The sequence below is a fragment of the Sceloporus occidentalis genome, unplaced genomic scaffold (genome assembly GCF_023333645.1).
Source record: "Sceloporus occidentalis isolate IW3139 unplaced genomic scaffold, rSceOcc1.0.p SCAF_105, whole genome shotgun sequence".
In the NCBI taxonomy this organism is placed as follows: domain Eukaryota; kingdom Metazoa; phylum Chordata; class Lepidosauria; order Squamata; family Phrynosomatidae; genus Sceloporus; species Sceloporus occidentalis.
Genome location: NW_028317085.1, coordinates 2,488,630 through 2,516,577, shown reverse-complemented (window position 1 = coordinate 2,516,577; position 27,948 = coordinate 2,488,630). Strand labels below are relative to the sequence as shown.

At 36.4% G+C, this 27,948-nt stretch overlaps 1 protein-coding gene across 1 annotated transcript in view; it reads right to left on the bottom strand.

Moving 5' to 3' along the window:
- LOC149283397 (lysosomal-trafficking regulator-like) overlaps positions 1-27,948 on the bottom strand; it is a 110,617-nt gene that overhangs the window by 81,848 nt on the left and 821 nt on the right. Inside the window, exons 2-14 of the mRNA XM_089497628.1 lie at positions 24,942-25,032; positions 20,216-22,268; positions 18,234-19,176; positions 15,637-15,792; positions 10,789-10,948; positions 9,076-9,275; positions 8,737-8,803; positions 7,896-8,005; positions 7,355-7,760; positions 5,124-5,262; positions 4,168-4,341; positions 3,746-3,903; positions 2,522-2,712 (exon numbers count right to left, since the gene is read on the bottom strand). Coding sequence (XP_089353754.1) covers positions 2,522-2,712; positions 3,746-3,903; positions 4,168-4,341; positions 5,124-5,262; positions 7,355-7,760; positions 7,896-8,005; positions 8,737-8,803; positions 9,076-9,275; positions 10,789-10,948; positions 15,637-15,792; positions 18,234-19,176; positions 20,216-22,268; positions 24,942-25,032 — 4,848 coding nt within the window. The remainder of the gene's footprint in view (positions 1-2,521; positions 2,713-3,745; positions 3,904-4,167; positions 4,342-5,123; positions 5,263-7,354; positions 7,761-7,895; positions 8,006-8,736; positions 8,804-9,075; positions 9,276-10,788; positions 10,949-15,636; positions 15,793-18,233; positions 19,177-20,215; positions 22,269-24,941; positions 25,033-27,948) is intronic.

The following is a 27,948-nucleotide window of genomic DNA, read 5'->3' as shown; positions in this document are numbered from 1 at the left end:
TTTTACTTCAGTTTGCAGTAGTATTCTTTTGTGTGTATTTTTCCCCCCACACACCTATGTTATGTATGAATTTACAGCTCCTGGTATATGCCGCTGTCACACGACACCCCAATATGTGTTCAGCAACATCTCCTGAGTACAGTGATATCCCACATGTATGGGTTTGTCATTTTTTGGGGGAACTAAAAGGCCACATTTGGTACGTGTGCATTTTTCTAACTGGAAATTAGATGTGTGGCCATCCTTCCCCCGGTGTTAATTGGGACATTGTTGAACCCGGCCAATTCAATTTACCCCATCAAATCATAAATTTTTTTAAAAGTAGACACCCCATGGGCATATAATGTGCTAATTTTAGTAATTGCTCACAAAAATATATTTTTTATATATATATATATTTACATTTTTTTGCCTTTTTTTAATTTGAAAAAAAAATAAATTTTCAACTTGAAGGTTCCCCTAATAGTGACATCAGTGGGAAATTATTTTTACATTTTACTGTTTTTTTTACAATTTTTTTCTAATTATTATTAATTTTATTTTATTTTTTAATTTATTTTTACTAATCACACTGTGATTAGAAAGCTGGGCTCCATTGACTTGAATGGTTGAATGCAGTACCTGTATTCAACCTGCAAGTGGAGCCAGAGTTCTCTAGAGGGTCTGTAGACCATCTAGCGAACTTTTTCATCTTTATTATTTTTTTTCCCGGGCTGCCGCCATCTTGCTGATGGTGAAGATCACCAGAGGTAAGTGTTTGGTGTCACTGGATGCCTCCTGATCGAGGCATTCCAGCGACACCATTTAAGTGTAACGCTTTTAAAACGGGCGTCCGCCGCCATACAATGTCACGGATCGATTTTTTTCACCCGTTTTAACAAATGACGGCCCTGGCACGTCATTTGTCGTAAACAACTTGTTTTTCCGTGATGTGCCCGGACCGGCAATTGTCATCAAGGGGTTAAACATGTTTATTTTTACATGTTTTAATAATGTTTGATCATTTCCCTTTTTTGTTTTCTCTTTTGAACAGGGAGGAATTATGTTCCCCTCCGCTTACACACATGTATAATCCAGCAAGGTTTTTACTGTAACAGGGATAAAATAATGGTTCCTGGGTGTGTCATTGCTGATATGTAGGAAATTAATGCAACTCAGGCCTTCAATTAGAGCACTTTTACAATGGTTCAATCTGCTCACATAACGCCATGCCATTTGCAGGTGAAACGAGGGAGATCAAGTTGTCATACAACAACCGAATAGATAATGTAATATTACGTCTTAAGCTTTAAGCAGTGGTTTTACTAGACATAATAATACTACATCCTCAGTCCTCAAGGGATAAAAATCCAATTGAATAAAGGGATCCATCAAAATTCCATGTATATGTTTGGTTCTCCCCCCCAAAATACCTTGCCTTGTAAAGGATGCATTCGGCAGAGAGAATTTCCTGCGCTCTAGAGAATGAAATCCTCTCTAAATGAAGTTTATATATGAGAGATTATGTTACCAATTTAGTAGTGCATTACACAAGACTTTCTCGCATAATACACACCATGGGACAGGACCTTCACAATAAATGGTTAACTTGGTGAACTGAAATGCCTCATTTCAGCTCAGTGCATATACAGTACAGCTGCCAACAGTCTTAAACAAAAAGTCCAAATGAAGCAGTGTGTGTGCAATAAGGGAGTGTCATCCAGTTGTCAGCGCTCCCCTAGAGATCTGGACTGTTTTTCTGACCACCAGGCTTGCATGCCTCACATGGAGGGATTACTGCTAGGTTCAAGCTAGAACATAGACTCGAGAAGAGAATGCATTCAGAGCATGTGCATACTCCTGCACTGCCAAACTGACAAATGTGTTACTGAAAGACTGCTTGCATTTCCTACAAATAAGCAGGGCCAGTCCAAGACAATATGCTGCCTTGGTCCAAGGATGAAATGCTGCCCCGTTCCACAACCACACTCACCAAAACTACACCCACATCCATTTTTCAAGGTTAATAAATTAACTCTCTCATGCTTTCACAATCTTACTCATGCTCTCTCAATGACTCCCTACCTTCTCTAGAGGGCGCCACAGCGGTCGGTGAATCCACCTCCCTGAAATGACTTTTTGCAGGTCAGGTTGTCTGTCACAGCTCCACTTGTTCTTCTTGTTCTTCTGTCTTTCTTCTTTGTCTGCTACCCCCCTCCATAACTAGCATACACACTGGCACATATTTTTTCACACATATTTGCACAGACTTACACACTCACGCCAGCACACGCATATACCTACTAACGGACACAATTACACCCCATACACTCATGTTTACACACACAATTACACACCAATGATTGCACACACTCTTTCTCATACAAATTCAATTGTTGATGGGTTGTTTTTTTTTGTGAAACCAAAATATCTATTCAAACAGTATGTGATGATCAAATGGTACAGAAAGCAAGTCTTCCATAAAATCGTATAGCATTTCTTTTGTTCATAAGGTTCCATAAACCATTTACATATTACTTACAATCAAATAACCCATGTCAACATCTTTGCTTTTCATAAGGAGGTCCTTAATTTCACTGTTTTGTAGAATCTCTTTAGTTATATACTTGGAGTGGTCTATAATCATTTTTCCATATTTACATGGCATCAGTGAGGTAAAATCTGGACCCCGACAGTATAAATCAAAGGCCTCTTGTACATCAATGTTTGCACCTAAATATGAAAACAAAAAAACTATATGTGAAAACTATTTTCAATAACTCCAGAAATGTTTTGTTCTAGAGCAGCGGTTCTCAACCTGTGGTTCGCGACCCCTTTGGGGGTCAAACAACCCTTTCACAGGGGTCGCCTAAGACCATCGGAAAACACACATTTCACAATATATAATTACATAATTTTATGGTTGGGGGTCACCACAACATGAGGAACTGTATTAAAGGGTCCCGGCATTAGGAAGGTTGAGAACCACTGTTCTAGAGTAACATCTATTTTGAATTAATATCTGCCAGCATGCATCTGACGTATTCATCCAGACGGGCCCCATATTTTGTTTCATTTGGATTTGGATGAATACTTTAATAATAAATTAGAATTCTGTAAATAAATTCAGATGAACAGCTTTTATGTTGTTGCACTAATTTATATAAACCTTTTCTGGGTAAAACCCAAAGGAACATGCATATTAAATTGTGAGTACTCTAATACGTATCCTTCAAAAAAAGGGTGAGGGGGCAAAAGCATTTGAGGGGATCCTGCAGAATCCTCCCATTGATTTGCAAAAGAAACACTGGCTGGTGTCCCCTTAAACTAAACTAGATATATCTAACTACTGCAGCAGATACTGCATAAAACATTTAACTACTTTTTGTAATTTCTCATTATTTTCTGTTCAGCCCAATAGGTATGATTGATTAGGGAAATGTGTAGCTCTTTTCTGGGCCGTGTTTCATTATTTTAAATTATATATGGCAGAATACACCACATTGATTCATGGTTATGGATATTATTATTCCATTAAAAATGTATCATTAAGATAAGAATCTAACAGTAAACCTTATTTGTGAATATGCAGGTTTGGTCATTGAACTATAGTGCATGCCTATCAACACCAGACAAGGACAACAATATGATGTTGTGTTATATAGATTTCTATGAAGTTTTGGCTTTTCAATATTTCTCAAATATGTCACTGCTTAATAAATAACCTTAAAAGTATTTAATCCATTAAATATCATTGTAACCTCACCATTAAATAGAAGAACGTTCCCTAAATTCAGTTTTCCACTTAAATGATTGATGTCTTCTTGGGATGTGGAGTGTCCAATCATACAAAACGTTTTGTTACTGTCAGATGACAAGCTTGCCTTTCGTGGTGGAATGTATTCTATTGTAACTTCCCTTTTCCTGTTATAATAATAGTGAATAAATTACCAATTTGATACAAAAAAAAGTTTAACCATAAACAGTCCGCAATTTAATTCATGGCTTAATAAGAGATGTACAGTGTATGTATGATGTTTTAATAAAACAGAATACAGAAGAAAACCTATTTAAAATAAAACACATTATTCATTTCTGGAAATACAAAACAGCAGCATGTTTAAGTTAATTCTGCTTGTTTGACACAGTGCTGAGTTTGATAAAAATGACTAGTAAGTGCCACCTTACCGTTGACCTGAGACCCACATCTGTATTTTGCTACAGGCTTTTTTCTTACTCTCCATTTGTTCTTTGTAAGTCAATGCCAAATGCTGCCAATTGCCATGGAGGAAAATAGCTTCTTCTGTTTCAGCCTGTGCCAGCAAACCACTTTTAGCTTCATCATTTGGGTCTACGCAGAATCTGAAAATGAAAAAAAATACTCAACTGCTAATTCTTCAATAATCAGGACAAATGAAAATAGTGATCATGTTGTTCTTCTATTTTAAGAAGTCCTTGGAGGTAATTTAATAGGTTTAATTGGCAATTGCGACCATCATGTGCCCCCTTTGTATATGTAAATGAAGACAGCACGCAACTCTGGTGCTTCCATACTTCCAAATCAGAAAACAATTACAATGGCAATTTAGTTATTTGCTTGCTAAGAGAGAATTAATAACATTATAATCAAGGCTGCTTTTTGGAAAGCATTGCAGGCAGATTTTCCACTAGGTTAAGAAGCATTTTTGCAGTTTTTTGTATCTCAATTTTTTTTCTTCTTAAAAATCATTGTATCAAGCACTCTCCTTTAATATGGGGTTTCATTTCATAACAGGAATTAAAGATAAATGGTTTGATTTAACATTTCCCAGATGTACAACTGCATAGGATTTTAAATGCTGAAGGTTAACAGTGCCCCCTAGAGTTCCACAAACAAGATGTAGGCATGAAAGTACCACCTAGGATGCACTAAGCATGATAATTTTCAGTTACCAGCACATGTAATATCATTCATTATTTTTGTAACCTTGAATGTGAAACGTAAGTGTGTATATTATCCAAGCATCACCACCCTTACACAAAGAAACATGACATTTTCCAATCTTAATACTGACCATGTGGCTTGCCAATATGAAAAAAAAGCCTATGGTAAGTGTTACAGAGTGATAAATGTTAACATTTTTACGAAGTAACAATTCACTCACCTAAAAATGAGATGTCCAGTGATTATGCTGGCCCAGATCTGTAACATCAATGCCTTTGACCCCAAGGAGATAACATGTACATAACCATCCTCTACTAGCTTGTCATTAATATGATAATCAGAGCCTGAAGACTTTTCTCCTTCTGAAAGGAAATTGCATTTCACAAATATTAAATATTCTGTAATAAATGCTGTGTTTTTGGGACTAAAGCCCTTGTAAGTGGCAAAAGTGAAACTATAATATAAAGTTCAAGGAAGCATTATTTGCCGTGCTTTTGTTTTTACTACCACATTACCAGTGCAAACACTGCATGTTTAAGGACCTCACTTATATGCACAGTAAAGAGTGTAGATCAACTATTTAAAAAAAAAAAAATAAGGTGGTTATGTATGAAAAGTAATTGTGGTGAACGTTGTTTTTTTAAGTAAACGTGGGTCATGGATCACAGGACATCTTGTGCAAAATCCACACAAATTTCCCCTCCCCTCTATTATGCTGAGAACCACATTCACATTCATACATATACAAAGATGCACAACAGACTACTGAATACACACAGGCATTAACACAGACAGTGCTCTCCACTAATATTGGCACCCTTGGTCAATATGAACAAAGAAGGCTGTAAAAATTGTCTTCATTGTTTATCCTTTTCATCTTTTCCTTAAAAAATTACACCGCTCTCATGGATATTAAACAGTTGCAAAAAAACAGTGTGTGGCATAATCATTGACACCCCTATGAATTAACATGAGAAAAATATATTTGAACTATATTCTCGTTGAGATTTTTTAGTAAACCTGGGCAACTAGGAACAGGCAATCGTTGAACCATGACTTCCTGTTTCACATGAATATAAATATTAGGGAACACATAGCCCAAATACCCTTAGTCATTCATCACAATGGGTAAGACCAAGGAATATAACACTATATGGACAAAAGTACAGGGACACCGGACCATTATACCATGCACAATGCAGTCAGGCAAAACCCAGACTTGCCCAACAGAGAAGCGTGAATCATCACTCCACAGAACACGTTTCCACTGCTCCAGAGTGCAGTTGGGGCGTGCTTTACACCAATTGATCCGATGCTGGGCATTGTACTTGGTTACGTGGATTTCAAAATTAAGAGGTGTGGCCCAATACTTTTCCGCATATAGTGTAGCTGTGATGTGCGGCAAAAGGTTGGTTAGCTTAGCAAAATGGAAAGTGGCTATAAGAAAATAGCAAAAGCATTGAAAATGCCCATTTCCTACATCAGGGCAAAGGTTATGAAGTTTCAGTCAAATGGAATGTTATGAATTAACATGGAAGAGGAAGTGTGTCTATATTGTCTCAAGACACTGTGAAGAGGATGGTTTGAGTCGCCAAAAATTTCCAAGGATCACAGCTGGAGAATTGCAGACGTTAGTTGTGTCTTGGGGTCATAAAGTCGCCAAAACTATAAGATGAAGTCAACTACATCACTACAAGTTGATTGGAAGGATTTCAAGAAAAAAGCCTCTACAAACTCAACTGTCTTCACTATGCCAGACACTGCTGGAACTACAAATGGGATCAGGTTCTATGGTCAGAAAAACCCCAAAATGTGGGGTTTGGTACAGAGAGGTAGCCATATGGAAAAGTACCTCATGCCCACAGTTAAATATGATGGTGGCTTTGTAATGTTTTTCTGTCAAAGGACCTATACACTTTGTTAGGATGCATAGCATAATGGGCTATACAATATTAAAAGATAATAAATGAATACCTGACTGCTTCTGCCAGAAAGCTTCCAGTAGGACAATGACCCAAAATATACAACACAAAAATGGTTTATGGACAACAAAATCAAGGTCCCCTGACTTGAATCCCATAGAAAACTCGTGGGGTGAACTGAAGAGGAGAGTCCACCAGTGTTGAATTTGAAGGAGTAGGGGGGTCTGGGGTTTGCACAGGGTGTCTTAGTTGAGTTGGTTGAAACTCTCTTGGAGATTCTAGACGTTGCAATACATTATGGAGGCCCATTCCTAATTAGCTTCTGCCATATGAAGGACACTGTATGCTAATGTGGATGCATGCACTGACACCTTTAAAATAAACACTTATGAAAGTTCTTACATACATTGGTTATCATAACCTTTCAAGCGTAAACCCACACACTGAAACACATATATACATACATCGCAAGGTCAGTCCTGGTTTTAAAAATTCCTGCTTTTAACCCTGCTGTTACAATTTAAATTACCTGTGTTCTCTGAGTGAACAGGAAACGGTTTGGTTTTTCTCTTTGTCTTCTTTCCTCTCTCCATTAAACTTTCCACGTCTGAATTATACTCCAGGTTAAGCCACAGGGTAAAGCTAAAGCCATCTGACATGTGTGGCCAGCAGTTCTGCCCAACCAAAGGCAAGTGAATAGGAGCAACATACCAAGAGGAAAGATAATTACTCCAGTTTTCTCCACTACAATCTTTATTTTGCAAAATTTTTGATCTTCTTAAAAATCCGGTCATTTTACTGGAAGTAATGCCAGGTTTCTGTGAAACAGAAGTTCCCAAAGCAGACATCTGCTGCAGAGGGAATGTGATGTACTTCAGGGGCATCATGCTGTTATTGGCCTCTATAATGTTCAGAATTCCTTGAAGCAGTATACCCTACAGAATAAAAAGTGTACAGTAGAGTAGATAAACCACAGGGACATGTAATTATTTAGCAAATGTTGTAGTAAAGCAACATTTATTAACAAATGAAAATGTTTTATGAGAACATCAACCTTATTATGCACTTACATATGGCAAAGTTGTTTCCAGAAAATATCGAAGAAAGAGTGCAAGCTCCTCTGAACAAGTTTTGTAGCTCATTAAAGACACCAACAGTTCAATCAGCACTTCATGGCATTCTAGAAAAACACAACTAATTAGCTCTACGTAGAATTAAAACACTAATTAATACAACCCCATGTCTGATAAAATCATGCCCCTTGCCATTAAGTTGATAGACAGCAAACTGCTTTTCCCTTAAATCTCATTCTAAATGCCCCATATTTAAATAATACATCTTGGGAACATATCATTGTTTGCCATGTATGATTAACATTAAACAAGGGGAGGTCCTCACTGAATTCGATGTTGCTTTGCTTGAGCATACTGTAAAAAATTTGCTAGAGCATAGTATTTAATGAATGGGATCACTGGTTGATATAATTTGCTCTTCCTGTCTATAGGTGTACCTGCATCCTAACAGTAAATTAGGTCACTAGTAAGTTTATCATGCACTGCAAGAAATATACTGTACATGACAACATCGTGTAGACAAAAAAAAGAGGTTTTACTCTATGATAGTAAATATTTTAACATGAGAGGAATATTATGTTTAGGTCCAAAAGGTTCAAGCATTAACAGAGGTGGCTTCACCATATAGGCAGATAAAAGTAGCCGTTTATAGACATACCAGTGTCACATTGATTCCTTAACAATGTTGTATCACTACAAATTTCCCTTTTGAATACACCTTTGATCAGCAAGTGTTCCTTAGACATTGTATCTATACATTTTTCTTTGTATAAAGGAAAAAAACATTTTAAAGACGTAACTACAAAGACAAACTGTTCTGTGGCAGAACATCACTAACCTTGCAAGTCGGGATCACTTTTTGTCAAGATATGTTGAAAACCCATTAATAAGGTTTTTATTGTTCCCTACAATTAAAAACAATTAGATTTGTACGAAGGGGATCATGGAAGCACAACACTTCTAAAACATTTAGAAACCATAACATAAGATATACCTTACAGAAGAAGCTTTACAATGCATTTTGTACAGATAACTAAGATAAATATCTTTATATAAATAAAAGGGAGCTAAATACAAATATTTCCCTTCGACATCAATCAATATAATATCTCAAGACTCCACCTCCATCCGTAATAGATCATGCCTAGTGTACACAACCAATGATTCTATTGCATACCTGTTGTATTAGAAGGATTGCATTTTTTTTCTTGGTCTTCATTATTTTCAGGAAACTATGAAAAATATGGGTAACCAATTTTGCATCTGTATGGTCACCAGAAAGTAAATTCAATTCTAGTGAACAGATTTCAGGATACAACAATTCCCCATTACTGTTCACATTAACCAGGTAGCTGGAAGTGCATTTTTCTTCTGGTTCTATTTTGATTTCTGTAACAGAAACATCAACATGAGATAATGAGAAATATAGGATAACCAGTTGTAAACCCCAATAAGGTTTCTGGTATTAAAATGAAAGCTCTCTCTTTACATTATTTAACTGTATCCACATACATAAATTACAGGGAAAGGAACCAATTTAACTGATGTTAACATTGGTGTGAGGAAATAAAAAATCATTAGCACAGGATAAAAATGGCTCTTTAAGTAAAATTTATTGTGAAGGACTTCATTGGGGAAAAATATCAACGTGACAGATGAACCCAATCAGGAGTCACCAAGGTGACTCAGGCCAAAGGATAACAAACAACCATAAATCTCTGTAAAAAGAATTTGAGGGTAAATACATGAGATAAATAGTCACAATAACAATAACAGTTCGGGTGATATAAGAGATCAAAAAGTTTAATAGACTTAAACCACAGCTACAGATGAGGTTGCTCCCACCCCAGATTTCTTAGTAATAAGTAGACTTGTGCATTCAGATTCATAAGAATTGCAAATTTACCAAATTCTGGTAAAATCAGCGATTCATACGAACCACTGAAAACGAGGCCAGACCTCCCCACCAGGCGAAAATAAAGAAAAAATACGTGAATTTTCATCCAAAATTCGTGTGCCAAGATTCACTCACGCTCTCACTCGCATTCTCGTTCACTCTCTTAGGCTCTCTAAATGTTTCCCTTCCTTCTCTGCCAGCCACTTAAACTTCTGTCAACCACATCTGCACCTTCTTCCATTTTAAATCCTTAATTTGCTATCTTCTTTCCTCATCCATATCTGGGCAGACATTTGCTGGCATGAACTTCTGCCAAAAAGGCTGTGCTGTGGTGACGTCCTCCCCAATGCTCAATTCATGAAAGAGGACATCACTGAAAGCGCCAACTCCGGAAGATGCGGATGAATTTCATTCCCAAATTAAAAAGGCACCCAAATTATACGTCTAAAACAAATAGCCAGGGAACACAATTCGTTGCCCGAAAACCAAGCAATAAGTATTTATTTGTCACCTCCTACAACTTAAATCAGATGCTCTCTGTCCCCCCCCTTCTCCTATAGTCTGCAAATGTTCTAGGGTGAAGTCATAAAGCAATCCAAATCATATTGCTAACATAACTTACTGGATCATTTACTGGGCAACAATTTGTTGCATATGACGGCACAGGAAAGTTATTTTGCGTGAGGTGTTCTTTAACAGATGGAAATAGGCAAGCTGTCTCGAAATGTACTAACCATTTAATAATGCAGAAAAAAAAAAACTTGGGATGCATGTGTTTTCTTTTCTTAGGTTTCCTTTGTGTCTTCTTTAATACATACATCGCATAACAACATGTAACTAGGGAAATTTCTATTTCTGTAGCTCTGTATGAATAACTTTTTTCTGCACCATGCAATTCGAATATATAAAAATGATAATAGGCAATTACCACCCTTAATATATATACTGTTGGAAAAATTATATGACAAACTGGCAGGCTCAGTATTTTAAAACTTAAAAACATACCCTCTTCTTCAGAAGCATCTTCTGGGTTGCTTTCACTATCTGCTTCATATCCTTCCTCTTCTGCAAAAACTTTGAAGCTGCGTCCTTCATCATGCTCCTCAGTAAGTCCTCCAGCTGGCAAAACGGACTCATTACCTGATTTGTGTTCCTACAAAAGAGTTTCCTCATTAGGGAACAGTATCTTTAGCATCTTGACCTCTGAGCATCAGATGTCAAGAAATATGTTAAAACATTCTTTAATTATTACAATAATATTTTAATACTATTTCACATCATTATTTTCTTTAAAAAAAGACAGATGCAATTGGTAGCACTAATGAAAAAAATACCTTTAAGCAAAGGATTAACTTGCCCTACTTACATTTAGACAAAGTCATAACAGATATAAAAAAAAATTTAAATTACTTATTGTTAAACAATGGATTATTTATCATATCACATCATTACATCTATTTAGCAACACCACTACAGTTACATATTGTACATTAGGCTAAGGGCTACTATTAATTCAGCAGAGGGGGAAACAATATAAGATAAGCATAAAAAAAATGTGATATGAAGCATAACACATAACAAATAACACATGGAGCACAAAGTACAACATTGCTTATTTCAACAGACCATGAAAGAGAAAGGTTGCCGTTTACTTATCCCTTACATGACATTTATAAAGACTTTAATGGTAAGTGTAGAACAACTCCCACATTAGATGACAAGACATTTAACTTTAATCACAATTAGCCTCGCATTAAAGTACAAGTTAATACAGGGATGAGCCTATGGGTAGTGATGCATGGGTGCAGTGTTTCTTTGGTGCCTTCTCGTAAATAAAACCCACACTACCATGCAAACCTGCTCCAAAACCCACTCACTCTAGCACCATACACTTACAAATAACGGCATACCCTCATTCTCTCCTAGGCTCACCCCTGATACCAAATGCTGGCACACTCACTCTTAACACCAGAAACTAATACACAAACACTAATACCGTATGCTCACATACACACCTTACATGCTTACAACATCAGCCCACCCACATGGCAACACCACACACTTACCTTAAGATGATATACTTATGCATACATAAGGAATGTTAGAACAGGAGGCCATGATCTAAAACTAGAGTGTCACAATTTTAGATGCAATGTATGGAGGTTATATTTTACTAAGAGGTGGTAGATAAATTAAACCGTGTCTCATCAGAAGGGGTTGAGGATAATACAATCAGGGAATTTAAACATGCATTGTATGGGCATAATGCTATCCTGACAAGACAAGACAAAGGATCGAGTAAGTCTTTACCTCAAGAAATATGGGAAGAATAGATGTGCTGAATGGTCTGTTTCTATGTAAATATTAACTAAATAGATTTAACTAACCTTGTAATGCAGAGCTACCTCAATAAAGTTTAGACATAGTATAGCCCAGGGCAGCAAATACATAAGTGATGACCACCAGCTGTCTGAACTACAAATTCACTACATATAGGCTACTGAATCTGACAGGGTAAAAGATGTTTGTGCATTATGTATAATAATGGTTCCATGGTCTATGGTTACACTATTAACTAGTTTTAGTGCCTCGAGATGTTGGTCGGTTGCTTGATAAACAGAATTACAAATTGCCATCAGAGACATTTTTGGTGCAATAAGAAACTGAGACTTCATTTTTAATGCCAGCCAGACCCGGCTTTAGGTGTGTAGGACCTGTATGACCGTGCAAGGTGCAATAAACCTCATTTGCATTGAGAAAGGGGGAATCAAAGAAACCGGGAGAGGTAGGAAGAAGAGTGAGAGGAGGCGGAGAAAAAGCCAAAGGAGGGGAGACAAACAGAAAGGTAAGGGAAAGGGAAAATGAGGAAGAGAGATAAAGAGAAGGGGGATAAAAGGGAGAGGAAAAGAGAAAGGAGGGATAAAAAAAGGGGAAGAGAGATAATTAGAAGGGGAATCAAAGAGAGAAGAGACATAAAGAGAAGTTTGGGGGGGAGTTAATGAAAGATGGAAAGGACAGAGATAATAAGAAAAAAGGTGAGATTATGAGATAGGGGGGGTTATGAGAGGGAGCATGTTTTGTGTTTTGAAAGTGTTTGTATGAAAGAGCAAGAAAGCATGTGGAATAAATCTGGGTTCTGGGAGAAGTCTTATGTGTGCAATTAGAGTGCAGGAACAGTTAAGTCAATATCATTTGGTCTTTTTTTTCCAACCAGCCTGCTCCAATGACTCAACTATAAGTTTTTTTTTATCTCAGATTTACTTGAAGATTTATCTTCAAGTGGGAACAAGAACTCCTTTTGTCAGTGAAGATTGGGTGGAAAATACAAGGCTACCTCTAAAGAATCATTACGCATTACTCACAAGGAGCTTTAATGATGTTGCGTCAGCAGTACTTCCCTATTTTTTTATATGCATCTGAAATCCACAGTTGCACTGGAAGGGTTGTGGGAATAAAGGTACTTTTATACATGTCTGGTGGACCTAGCCTAATCTAGAATCACTCCGGGATGTTGGGAAACTAAATTTAGCACAAGGGTATAACAGCTATATACATAATAATAAAGTGCAATATACCGGAATACCTTTATTGTGGTTTAGTTTGTACTTTCATTTTATTATTTATTTGTATTTAGTTCTGTTCCATTTATATTCGTCATGACCATGGCTTCCACGCTCCAGCAGATGGTATATGCTCCTGCTTACAGAAGGAGTTCAGAAATTTTATTTTACGGGTTTATGTATGTCTGGATCCTATCCGTTGTATTTTTTATGCATTGTATTTGAAATTGCAATAGAACTTAGACGTTAAATAAATGATGTCCTTGTCTCATTATTTATTTTCCCTTTTTATATTGATGAGTGCAGGAGGACCTTTTAGACTTTTGTCTCCCTAGTAGGTAGATGGATTACTCTAAGAGAAGCTTAGATCATGTTTAAGGGTTGTCACTCTTTATTGCAAGTCTCGTTTATACTTTTAAAGAAGCAAGAATTCCACTGACGGAGGTAGGAGAAAACCAAAGGGCAGACTCACTACATAACGGAAAAGTTAGAGTGATCACTTTGAGCAATTGCTCAGTAAAGAGGTTAGAGCACCAGTAGACAGGAGATTTGTAGCTACCCATGTGAGTCCACTTTGACAGCTCTCTATCTCCCATATACAGTAGCCGGTACTCTATGCTCATAACAAAAAAGTAATTAAGTATTCTTAATAGACTGTAAGCACAGAAGGCCCCTCTTCATCTTCTCTGCTAGTATGTCAACATACTGTAAGTTAATGCTATTATCAATTCTGTGTATTTTCAGTGTTATTGCCAATTTTAATCCTCTCCCACTGTAAAACATCTGTAGAATCTGCTGGCGCTCCCAAAATAGCATTTAATATAAGGTAAAATGTAATCTTAGATAATTTACAACTCTACCATGTTTTTATTCCTTTTTCTTTTTAAATAAGATGCATAGGAAACATAGAATCTGGTGACAGAATCTAGTATGCCCATTTAAAGATTCAAATCGTATTCAGTTTAACGTACTTATGTACCACACGCAAATGTGTCAGAATTCCACTACTCAGTTGGCATCAACTGCAGGGATGTTCTGAAAGTACTCCGGTCCAAGGAATTTCAACCAGAAAAACTGCATCACGGTCTTGCAGTTGAGTTTGCATTTCACTATTATTCTGATGTTCTACTTTATCCAGGGGACATTCCAGGAGACTTACGTGGCTGCCCTCTCCATGCTTGTCATTTTGGTGTGCAGTTTACAGTTTTTACCAAGACTATATGTAGACTGTCTATTACACTGTCTGTCTGGTGACCTTTTTGGTGCAGGTGCAAAATATCCTTCTGGTGAAACCATGGAGCGCTTTTCATGAACTCCCTGTACTCCTTACAGTTTGTTATAGAAGACATAACCCAACATCATAAAAAGTGATCCGGCTGGACGGCTCAGTAACCAGGGTCCTAAGCGTTCGCCAGAAGCTGCCTTAGTGCGCCCTTTAGTTAATTGAGTTTATGAGACAATTCACATATTACTAAATGTTAGAGACGCTTCACATACATGTGAAACAGTCATGTGAATATAAACGTCTGTGTTGTTATTGGACTGTCAATGAAAAAAGAAAGCTTTTGCCAGTTCACAACTAGGTCATCGGAAATGTTCAGGAATTTCCCTAAATTAAATAAACTGAAAATTTACCAAGTTTAGAAACTCTATTTCCCTTATTTTATCTTCCTTATGAAATTAAATGGATTGCTCACTGTAAAGGCAGAAAACTTTCCAAATTTCCTAGTACAAAATCAAAGTTAGACAATTGCAGCCTCCTCAATCTGCCATATTCACTTTTAAAGCATAATTCATAGCAAAAATGTGTGTAGTTCTAAAGCCTCATAATCAGCTGCTATTCCATTACCGTGCATTTTATTGTTGTGTATGTTAAATGGGGTAAAAGGGTCCAAAAATGTTATTGTTTTGTATGTTAAATGGGGTAAAAAGGTCCAAAAATGTGTGTAGTTCTAAAGCCTCATAATCAGCTGCTATTCCATTACCGTGCATTTTATTGTTGTGTATGTTAAATGGGGTAAAAGGGTCCACCTTAATTAAAACTGTTTTTAGGGCATCTGCAGGTAAGGTTATTTTTAACACTGGAAGTATACAAAGGAAACCAGTGTATAATTCACATATGTACCCTATGCTACATTATTGAGCATACTTATATAGTATAACTATTCTTTTAAACTCAGTTTAGAAAGGAAATATCTATTTTGGATCATAGAAGAAAGTTGCAAGAAAAAAACAAAAAACTTTTTTTTTTTTAATAGTATCTAATTTTTCTTTAACATACCTTTTCTTGTCGTTCTTCAAAGCGGTCAGATGCAGTATTTCCAACAGCAACGCGAAGAAGACAATCAAAAATTGGCTGGGCTAGATTTGTTTGCAGTATCTGTGATTTTGAAAACTGCTCTTGAATTCCAAAAATGATGTGTTGGGCAGATATAGTCTGGAGGTGTAAAGCAGGACTTGTTATATGAAAAAGTTACATAACACACAATAAATTTATCTATCCTAGTAATGCTTCAATTGAGATCGACCTCCTTCACAATATAGAACAATAAAATAAATGTATTTTACTGTATACCTAGTTTGTACCTGTTGACATTAAATGTCATTATTTTGGAGAAGCAACCATGTAACTCCTAAAGACTATTTCAGGTTGATCTCATGACAAGAGGTTTATGTCCCTATTCCCAAATCCTATCTCTTCTTTATTAAGTTCCTGATTGTTTTGGATTGGTTCAGGCAACCTTTGTAATTAATGGTGGAAATGTTATGGCTGATCGGTAATATATATATATATATATATATATATATATATATATATATATATATATATATATATTCCACCAATGATCTCTCCTCAATCAGCAAAGTAGAACAGAATAACCTCCAGGTGCAGATACCAAAAGCAACATCTTCTTTCACATAAACTAACTGCTTATTAAAAAAACATACAGTAAGCCTCAAAAACCTTTGTGGCAGGTTGTAGCTCTGTGGCAAACTGGGTATCGTATAGAAGATATACAGAGAACCTTTCTATGCATGTCTTGGCAGCGAGCATGAATTACACTTATTCCTAAATCATTATTCCTAATTGTAGAATACTACTATTTTTAGGGGATTACATAGGACATCACAAAATAGGCTAAAAAAACCGTTTGTAATTTTAGAAAAAAATGCGGAATAGAACATACTAATGGACAGGTTCATCATTACGGCCCATAGTTGCAGAACATTCATTGGACCAGTTTACAGAAAAAAACACATTAAAATAATGCTTTTAGTGTTCTTTACCTTCAGATCCTACAAACCTTGCATGAAATGCAATTTACATCAATTTATCAACTTCAAGCAACTTTTAGAATGTTCCTAATTTCCACTTCACGATCACAGATTAGAAAATCAATCATAACATACAAAAGATTAACCTATGTTTGTACACTGACATTTCACGAACCACTTCGTCTGAGTAAGTAAATGCAGATGCTTTGATGACTCTCACCGAATTCCAATAAATGTTGGACTGAGAGAACATTAAAATCTTTATATGACCCATTTAGTGATCCCTAGGTATCTCCGCACATTTGCCAGTAAAATTGCTGTAATAAAAGTTGCATGCTCATTCGGAGCATAGAAACATTTCATTTAAAGCAGGTCCATCAAAAATGTATTTTATCAAAACCACAAAATGCATCTGTCATGAAATAAATTACATTGCAGTGCTTTATGGGAATATATCAACTGTCATACATGAAAAGGACATTATGTACAATGTGTGCATTGAATTTGTAGAGGTTTTACTTTCATAACCGTTCTTTTTTCAGCCATAACAAGCCGCAAAATGAAATCTCTGCATGAAGTACAAATACAAAGGTTTTTCATTTTTGATGCACAATTGGAACACATACTCAGCAAGCAAGGAAAAAAAAAAAGTTTGCACAATTTGCGATCTATTCATTAAGTGGAGATTTGGTTGGAGAGCCCTGGTTTTTACTTTCTAACTTCATTATTTATTATGAAGGGTTGGAAATGTTTCTCCAGCAAGACCTTCTGTGCTGGCCCTGTGAAACGGTTCAATCAGATAGGAAACATATTGTATTTTTCTTTTAAACTAATTTTAGCTTAAAGTTACTGCATTGTGCTGGTTGCTACAAAAACCATTGAAATAGTGTAATTGATGCATAAGGTATTGGTTACTCTAAACAAGTATGTCACAACTAACTGTATCTAATAAATGTTTAGTGCAGCACAACATTGCTATTGTCATCCAGTAAATCACAGTCATAACATTCAACCTCAATTGGTGCAATTTTCAATACCGTTTTTGTATTCTGTGTCACGTCAAAAAACATACAACAGACGTACTAAACACTACACATCCTCAATACAATTCTAATCAATGGGGGTTACAAATAAAATCTCTGGATATGATCCAATCAGCATGTGATGACGCTAAAATCACTTTTCAGATTGTTAAGCATAATCCCTTTTTATACATAACTCAATGTGTAAAATTGGAACATATTTGGCAAAAAAAAAAAAAAAAGTACAAAAAAAAATACCAAAAAAGCTGAAACTCATTCTATTATATATATATTATTTCTTTCAAAACATCGATAGCCAGTAAATACCACTTGAATCTAAATCGCTGCCATTTCCCAGAGTAGCTTTCCAGGATGGCAAATTTGGGTATAGAAAAGACTCACTATGGTAATGTGAAGGGATATAACTTGGAACGTAGAAAAGAGTAGGACTAGAAGTACACGGAGTGGCTCAGGGGGGAGGATGGCTGGCAGCTAGGATGGAAATGGATTGGGAAATAATTCTAGGTAGAGGAGCTTCACAAAAAAAACAACTTTAAAAATGGAAAAAAAAAAATCTTACCTGGCATGACACTTCGGAGTCTGTTTTTTGTTGACTGGTTCCTGTACTATAAAGACATATAGACAAGAGTGCTTCAAACAATCTCACAATCTGGATCGACCACCCTTTGTCAGTTTCAAGTCCAGCTGGAAGTGAACTGGTTAAACCATAGGGAGGATTAGTTAAAGTGAACTGAGGCTCCAACTGGTCCATAAGCTCCTCAGATAAAGATGCTTTACTTTCTTTATCATTTCCGATATGAGAATCAAGAACAACCTTCCCTTTGACGCTGCTGTTCCAACAATCAGGACTGAGCACATTTTTATTCTTTGAGTCTTTTGTTGAAAGCTTTTGGATGATCATTATTACAAGTCTATGGCATAATTCAAAGCCACCCAGTTTGTGGAACTGCTTCTGGAAAAGTGAACTTGATAAGTATAACCGATGACACATAGACCAGATGTCAGCTGCTCTGTGAATATGCTCTGCAGAAGGCAAGACAAGGCTTTCGATTGGCAGCTTCGGTAAAATGTTGCTTAGAGGCTCACTTGCCGTGCTGTCATAACCAGAAGTATCTTCAGACTCATTTGCAGATTCAAGCTCGGTGTCTGCCTCCTTACTGACACAAAGAAAGGCCAAGCAGAGGAAAAGGTTTATTGTATTAATGTTCTGGTGTGCATCCTTTTTTTTCTTTGGACAAGCTTCTTTTAAACCTGCATAGAATTTGCTTAAACTTTGAGAAGCATCTGAACAAGCTTCTTGTGTCTGAAGAGCACTGGGTTCCTGCTTGGTTTCCTTTTTATCATTATCGACATCAGGAGTCAGATGGTCCATTTGTTGTTCTCCAAAACATACTATGAGTGTCTCGAATACTTTTAAACAGAGACACCTCACAGAGTCCAAGTAATTAAGTTCAGTCATTTGATTTAATCCATTTAAATTTAAGAATACTTCTCTAATTACCCTGTTTGGAGAAAAAATGTACCGCATGTTTAATATTGATATATTGATTCAATTGCAAATTAACACAGGTACCTTAGAATTAAGAGTTGTCTTATCTTGGCAGTTAAACCTAAATGTTCTACTCATTTGTAAAAAAATAAATATATATATATATATATATATATATATATATATATATAATAATCAAATAAACCTAAGTTAATTGATTTAACTTCAGTGAAAGAGTATACATTTCCTTAAAGGGCACCTGCACCATTCTACAATTCCTTTAGAAAAACATTTTTTTCATATTTGTGTTAAAACAGAAAAGATCTTATTGTATTTTTAGCAGAACGCTAGTTCTCAGTTCTCAGGAAACATTGTAGCAAGTATAGGAAATGCGTTTTAGTAAATAACAAATCAGTTAATATCATGTTGGTTTCATAAAACTAAATGTCAGAAGAGGAAATTCTATTCTATTACTCCAAACCAGCCCTGTAAGTAACTACTGCAAGTCAACAGGACAACGCTACAAGAGGTGCATTCAAAGAACTACAATTTGCAGATGAACTAAAAATTTTAGCCAATAACATCACAGACTCACGGTATATCGTGAATGGTCCAACCTTAGTGAGCGCCCCAGAACTGTTTTGTGATTACTGCTTATTGGCGCCATACCTGATAATTACCTACAGTAAAAATTGTTGGCACATATGCCAGGTCTTGACAAATTACCTGCACGTGCAAGCCTGTGAAAAACTACAGGAACCAGGACCTGACCTGCTACACGTTACACTTTGTCATGTGACCCCATTGAGTGCCCACCACCTGTAGTGCCTACTGTGTATAGAGCTTGCTGCAGGACACACACACCAGGTTGTATAGGTGCCTAGCCGCCACAGCGGGGTTTCTCAAACCCTGGGATAAGCCATTTATGTAAGGAAGGAACCAGATGGAAAACTCATGTGGAGGGATTTTGTGAAAAGGGACCTTGTTACAATGAGACAATACACTACCGTCAGTACATTATTAAAATGTTTTTATATGGAAAAATTACCAACCTGATCTTTAGCAGCTCAGGTAACGCCTGTAAATAAATCTTAAGTAGTTCTTCCGGGAAACAGTTTTTGTGGTAGCTGCATGCCTTGCTACATGATGTTGTTACTCCCAAATGCTGAGAATGATGCGCCATCTCTACCCCTCGTTGTAAGACTCCATTAAAGATAAGAGTGTACAATTTGCACTGAACAACTGCATTGCCTTTCTGCATTAAATTACATATATGGCTGGCAATTTGCAAGCTGAGTTGGGTGTCATTTCCAAAAACAATATCCTGATACGCTTCCAAAGCCTCCCATTTCCAAACCATGTCTTCTGATCCGCTACTTGGTAATATACCTTGAAATCTGTAGGAAGGGCTACATGAACTTAATACCAAACTAGAATCTATAGCTCGACCCTGAATTGTCTCTTCTAATTCAGCCAGCTGGTCTTGATCCATAATGCAAATGTTACAGGTTGCTTGTTTCACATTAAGAGAGACTTCAGCTCCACCCAACTGATCTAAGATGAGATTTGTGAGGATAGCCATTATGTTTTGTTGAAAGCTTTTTAACGCAGGTACTTTGAATGCATAAAGCAAAGGAGTAATAACTGACTTGGGATCCATACAACAGCAAATGCCAGTATTGCAAATACCAGAGAGAATATGTAGGTAGGTTGAAGTTAAGGAGACTTGTTGAAGTAAACGCAGACATTGGTGCACACACACAGCAATACAGCAGCTGCGTTCAGGAAAATGGACTTCATTTGAATTCTCTTCAAAAGGATTTTTGAAGATCTGGCTTTTAAACAGTGAAACTGGAAGTCCTGAAAGATCACGATGATGATGAATGAACTGTGAAAGTTCACATCTCCGATGCCTTTTTCTTGTACACATAGACTGGTGGAGCTGTTCAGATTTAACTTTTTTGATCACACTGATTATTTTTATTACACTGCTGATAAGTATTAACACGTGATCAGTAGCTTCAGAAGAAATGCTTTCATCTCTTGAACAGATCCATTCCATTTGAAGTACCGTTCGTTCAAACAACTCAAATCCACTGTGCTGTATAAACTCATGCAATATTTCTATGGATTGGCTGAAATAAAAAGGATTTGGGGATGAAAACTGAAGGCACGACAGGATCATTTGCAAGACACCTCTGAGAAGCTCTGGTAAAAGAAGCGCTTGATGTCGACAGTTAGAGAAATTAAAGTCATCTTTAACTTCTTGTAGTGTTTTCTTTTGCCTGGGTGCAAAAGGGTCTATGTTTTTTTCTAAGTAAGACTTAATTTTTAAGGATGCTCTTAACAAATCAATAAGGTTCTTTCTCAGATTGTCAGGCATAACATCAGTACTTCCAATATCTACTGAAAGAAGATGTAAGACTGTACGTAACAGCATTCTTTGAAGAAGAGCTATAGGTTCCTCTGTCCAACCCGGTGAAAGGGCTTGCCGCTCAGGGGAACAACAGTCACCAAATCCTGAAAGAAACTCTGTTAATGTTGGAATGACACAGGCTGCCAATGAAGAATTATGGTTCAGCATTATATCAAACTTGCAAACCTTTTCTAGCAATGACAACAAGACATGACAGAGGTCAAAAGGAGAGTTTTCCATATTTTGCACAATATGCAAGGCAGCTAGGTCGTTTAAAACCTCAGAGCAAGTTTTCTCTGAGGGGTTTATATTTTCCAACATATCAGAAGGCATGCTATCTGGAGGCATTCTGTATTCTCCTTTGTTTTGTGGCTGCTTTCTAGAATACATGGCTGCTGGTTGTGCAGTCTGTGACCGTCTCTGCTTAATCATACCAGGCATCTTCTCTTCTGTGTTCGCCTCAGAGTCTGACGAAGATAACTGGGCTTTTCTTGCATCTTTTGCTGAATTCCGATGTTGAGTTTTGCACTGACTCTTTGTTTTGCGGTGTAGTAGGGTAGGTTTTATAGGCGACAAAAATTCTGACGGAGAAACTACTTCAGCTGCAATCTTTTCCTGAGATTTTTGATGACTTGATTTTGTCTCTTTGGGTGCAAGCAAGTCTGATGAAAGAGGAAGAAGTTCAAAATCTGAAGGGGGGAAAAAAAGTTTAAAATAAATAAGTTAAAAGTAAAATAAAAGCTCACATAAAAGGCAAGATAAATTATACCATTAACATCAGTCACATACCATCAGTTTAACCTATTAGACACATATTATTATGTTATAAGAAAGGTGTCAAGGTGAGTCTTAGGACTGGTGATGTCCTTAATGTTCCATGCGAGATCACACGGTCTGCTGACAGTCTGGCCTTTCCTGACACCAGGAGCCAGCATCTCTGGCTACTGGCTGCCGTGTAATGCCATATGGTTCATGTGCTAGTTCACCTACATATTTTCAATGCTCAAAATTCTGTTTGGTCATTTCAATTCGGGCAATATCTATCAGAAAAGTAGTGCCTCACAAGGGTCTTTGAATCACATCAGAAGCAAAATCAGAAGGAAAGACAAGCGGTGCACACAACAACGGAGACCTCAACTGCAACAAACCATAAGCAAAACCTGTCAAGTGGGTATGACCCGATCTGCTTCAGCAAGGCTATGGTACTTTATTAAATCTATTGCTCACTGAGACTGAATTACAGCGGTTCATTGATTTTCACATAAGGGTCTTTAAGGAGCATGCTTGTTCAATCTAATCCAACCAATCCTCCAGGAAATGAATATGAATATTACCTGAATATAATATCCTTGCGAGATAAGAAACAGAAGAAGTTTACTGTACTTTATGCTAACCTATGTGATTTTTGGGACTGGGTAACCAACATAGTAGAAAAGGGATGGGCAGTAAATGCAGTTTAACCATATTTCAGTATCATATTAGACAATCAAACTCAATTATTCCATAAGGTGAAGTGTTTGAATGCTAAAATAGAGTTAGCAGGCTTAGCGACTAGATGTTGTGAGTTAACTGTAGCTATTCAGAGGAAGGTCTTGTTAACTAGTAGGGTACCACAAGGATTTGTGCCGGGACTAGTGCGTTTTCATATTTTATTAGTGATTTTACACAGGTCTTGAAGGTAACGTATACTACAAAAATATTTGGTGGAATTACTGAAAGGATTTAAGAATAATAAGAATGGTCAATTGTGGTATCTGCAGTTTGGTGTTGATAAATGCAAAATAATGTACTTAGAAGATTAATATTCAAAGGCAAAATCCAGTTTTACTGTGCTGTTGGCAGCAAGAGAGAAGAGGAATTTTGGAGTAATTAACTCTGGGGACATAAAGGTAGACAGGCAGTGGAAACTGCAAGCGATTTTAAAGCATTAGAAGCAGAAAGAGGGAGTAGGTTACAGCACTTTAAAGATCTCTGGTTGAAATCTCACCTACAGTACAGGAGAGAATACATAAAAGGCATTCCGCACAGCACAAGATAGAAGTATATTTTAAAGCGTGGAAAACTGTTGGGATACGAGGTAGACTTAAATGTAATGTCAGCAAGTTTTACTTTCCTTAGAGGGTAGTAGAACATTGGAACAGACTTCCACCACAAGGCTAAAAATAAGGGAATTTAAACATAAAATAGTTTGGCATATGACTAAAAAGGCAATATTGAGGACTGAATAAGGGTTTGAAGTTTTTAGGGAAACTAGAATGTCATCAAATGTTTCCATGTGGGGATCTCCGATGACTGCCTCTGTTGGCTGATCACAGAGTGAGAAATATAAACCAAGTTTCCCCCTTTTCAAAAATGGGGAAAGAACCACAATATAAGGGGGATGCCTTAGTCCTTATCATGGGATTCAGTTAGGTTATATAACAAACACAGAGTTCACTTGGTTATGAGCTTGTGGTTGCCAAACAATAGAGACATTCTCCCCAAAAAGCTTAAGAAAAAATGCTATAAAAAATGCAAAGACACTAAGATAAGACACCAGACCATAGAGTCCAAAAACATTGATGGCATGTGAAATTCCCTGGAGCCAAATGTCTCGTTTAGGGTTTAGGTGGCTGAGGTTATCGTTACCAGGTCTCTGTCCACTTAATCGGTGTAACTACGAGCCCTGGTAAAATTGCAATTCAGCCCATGGGGAACAAAGTACAAGGGATTTCAACTACCACTTAACATAATATACACTACTTGAGGTAATATAATTAACATACTACTTGAGACTCATATCACCGCACCAGCTGCCTCTCTAATAATACATGTATTGGAAAACAAATTCCCATTGAGGGACTACTCTGCCTAAAATACTGTGCACAATAAAGAACACCTGGCTCCAAAACAGTAAACACATACATTATTAATGTCATATTTTTAAAACTATTAACATTTTTGCAGCAAAATTATTGTAAATTGTTAAAGAAAAAACCAAACAAAAAAGAGAGACAAAACAAAGCTGGCTAATCTTGAATGATGACGGACACATTCAGTAATATGACTCAACCAAAATAATAACATGTTTTAGAATCCCACCTACTACCACTGAGCTCTCATGCACTATTCATTTACAATATAAAAAGGGCAGAAGTATGTTTTATTGTTTTTTTAAGATTGCTCACTTATGTCTTCCTTTTACTCTCTGTGTGTGTATATATATATATATATATATATATATATATATATATATATATATATATATACACACACATATATCATACATACAAACATACGTACTTATTTGTGCTCATATACATATTTAAAGTGGAAATGAGACAAAAAATATTTAATATTGATGTATAAAATGAATTGTTTACCTCTTGCCTTTTCTTCCTGTACTGGAATCTTCCAAACTAGAGGTAGCAGAGACAGGAGTAAAGTAAGCAGTTCCTCTCTGCATGTTAAATCCTGCAAGAGAGAAAAGACATGAATATGTCTTATATTACTTCAATTGTACAGAAATACAGGAAACGTAGGGAAAAAAGTCCTACAAATAAGTGTTCAACCTAACTTTGCTAGATGCACTGCTGTTGTTTTTAGGTTTCTTGCACTTAAAAAAAAAAATATTTAAACGAAAAAAAAAAAGAAAATGATTTATTGGACATGCAGATGCCACCCTCTTAACTTATACCAATCAAAAGCCAGTATTGATATTTGACACATCTATGCAACTCTGACAATGATATATGTAAACCTTTCACATTTGTAGAATTCCACATTAAACCGTGACTTGAGCCAATGGAGAAAATTAAAAGTAAACATTTTATTACAGTTACAGGAAGAAAAACATTTACTTCTGTAACTGTATAGTGAAATTGGATTTCAGAGTCATTTTTAAAATAAAAATGTTTACTTATTTTGGCCAAAAAATGCATGCCTGTTTAATGCTTGCTTTATAAATGTTAACATTACAATAATAGTATTATAATATTGTGGGTGAACTATGGTTGTTTTTAGTGCAGTGAGTCGAAACATTTAATCTAAATGTCTAAAAGCACCAACTACAGACAATTTTCTCCTGTGAGTAATGCCACATTGTCCCTTTATAATATATAAAGGGGAAGTCCACCATATTTGTTTTCTGAAAGTGTCACATTTGTGTTGTCAAAAGGGTACCAAGCAATAGGTACTCTTTGTTACTGGTAGCAGCAGAGTAGCAAAACGTATGTAGCTTTTTGCGTGTGCGTCCCTTATTTCCTGTTTTACCAGCATCATTTACTTGCAGTAAATCCACAAGAGTTAAGTGTCACCTTTCCTCACTGTACATGGGACACTAAGTGGTAGTAAGAACCCAATAGGAATTTAGCTATTTTTGTGAAAATGTGTGGCTTATATAAAAAGGACATTGCATGCCATATGTGGCATAAATAATTATGTAATTGCATTGTGTGCCGCATCACCAACAATGCAGTTGGTGCTTTGTTTTTATCTCAAGCTTTCAAGTCATGAAAACTAGCTTCAAACAGCAGAGCATCACGGGTAGCGGAGTACTGCATGAAGTATGTAAATAAATTATAGTCATAGTTTATAAGACTTTGTGTCAATTCACTAAAAGACAAGCTGTCAAGGAATTTTTCAGGAGAGTTGCAGTTTCAAATGTGCTACTTCACTGAAGGTTTATTAGAGTCAAGTTTCTCCAAGAAGAAGGGCTGAGCTTACACTTTGTTAACTATGCATTATTTAGAGCAAACAAAGCCCGGCCTGCAGAAGGTTACTGGGGTTGGACCTTCATAATCTATTGTAAAGCAATGATCTGAAACCACAACTTTCCTGCAAGCTCTCCTGTCAACTCTCCCTTTAGTGGATAAATATTTTTTTGTTATAAAAAGAGCAAGTTCCCCTTGGAAAGTTACTGCTCACTGGATTGGGAAGAGCACAAATAACTGACCCTCACTGACTGCATGTGATGGAACATGAGAATTGTGACTCTTCAAGCTGCCTAATAATGCATTGTACCTTGGTGTACTAAGTTCGTACACAAAGTACACTGTGGGACAAATATATTTTGTTATAAATAGTATAAATATACTTTGTTATAAATAGTATCACAAACAAAGCATAGAACAAAGCATAAATTAAAAAAAAAAGAGCAAGTTCCCCTTGGAAAGTTACTGCTCACTGGATTGGGAAGAGCACAAATAACTGACCCTCACTGACTGCATGTGATGGAACATGAGAATTGTGACTCTTCAAGCTGCCTAATAATGCATTGTACCTTGGTGTACTAAGTTCGTACACAAAGTACACTGTGGGACAAATATATTAGCAATGTGTGCTGGAGGACAGGTAGACCCTATTTTCAACACACTGGAGAGGTGGAAGAGGGTATTAAAATAAGTAGGGATAACCAGGGAAAAGTAGGGATAACCAGGAGGGCTAAGGAGTAGGAAAGAGGCATCAAGGCGAACACAAAACACAAAATTTTTTATCACAGCAGGTTCATTTTAAAAGTGTGTCTTCAGCTTGAACTGCTTTTCTTATACACATTTAATTGTTATTTAATAACCAAAGGAGTAGAAACAGTAGTTTTCACAAATTTTAAAACTTTATTTAACAAAGTATGCACCATATCCCTATGCCTCTACTTCATGTTTTATCATCAACCACAGTACTATGCCTCCAGGTACAAGCTAACCAATAAAACTAAAATTACTTGGTTAACAAGAAAAGGTGACACTTCCAGAATCTTACAATGGCTTAAGTCAAAATTGTGTTGTTTTTTTTGGAATCTAGTCCATGGAAAAAAACCAGAGCCGTTCACATTTTTTTAAAAAATCCTATGGAGGCTCTTTGGATTAAAATGGCTACTGTTTCTCCGGTAAACATTTACAACAAACAGAAGCACTGCTGAACCCATCACTTAGCACCACCCTCGTTATAACACGTAGATGCCAAGCACAAGTACTGCTTCTTAAGAATGCAGCAGAAAGTAAAAAGATATGCATCACCACTGTTATGCTCAGCACTTGAAGGACAGCTAATAAAAGACATATGCATTTAAACTTTATTGGGCAAAAAGAATGCTAAATCATTGCATAATTACATGAAACTGAATGGAAAGTCAAATAAAAACCCACATGTAATGTGTAAAAGGGTTATGTCAGATACACAATTTAACAGCAAAGTACAAGGCACCAGTGATAAATTCCTGATGCGTTAATGTGAAGTTCAGAGAAGAAGTGTAAGAAGTTAAATGAAAACAAACATCTCTTTTGCATACATGAATTTAGAAACAAAAGATATGTTTTACCATTCATTGTATTTTATTTTTTTCTAATTAACAGGACATTTCTTACATTTCTGAATGTGTTCATGAAAAAGCTA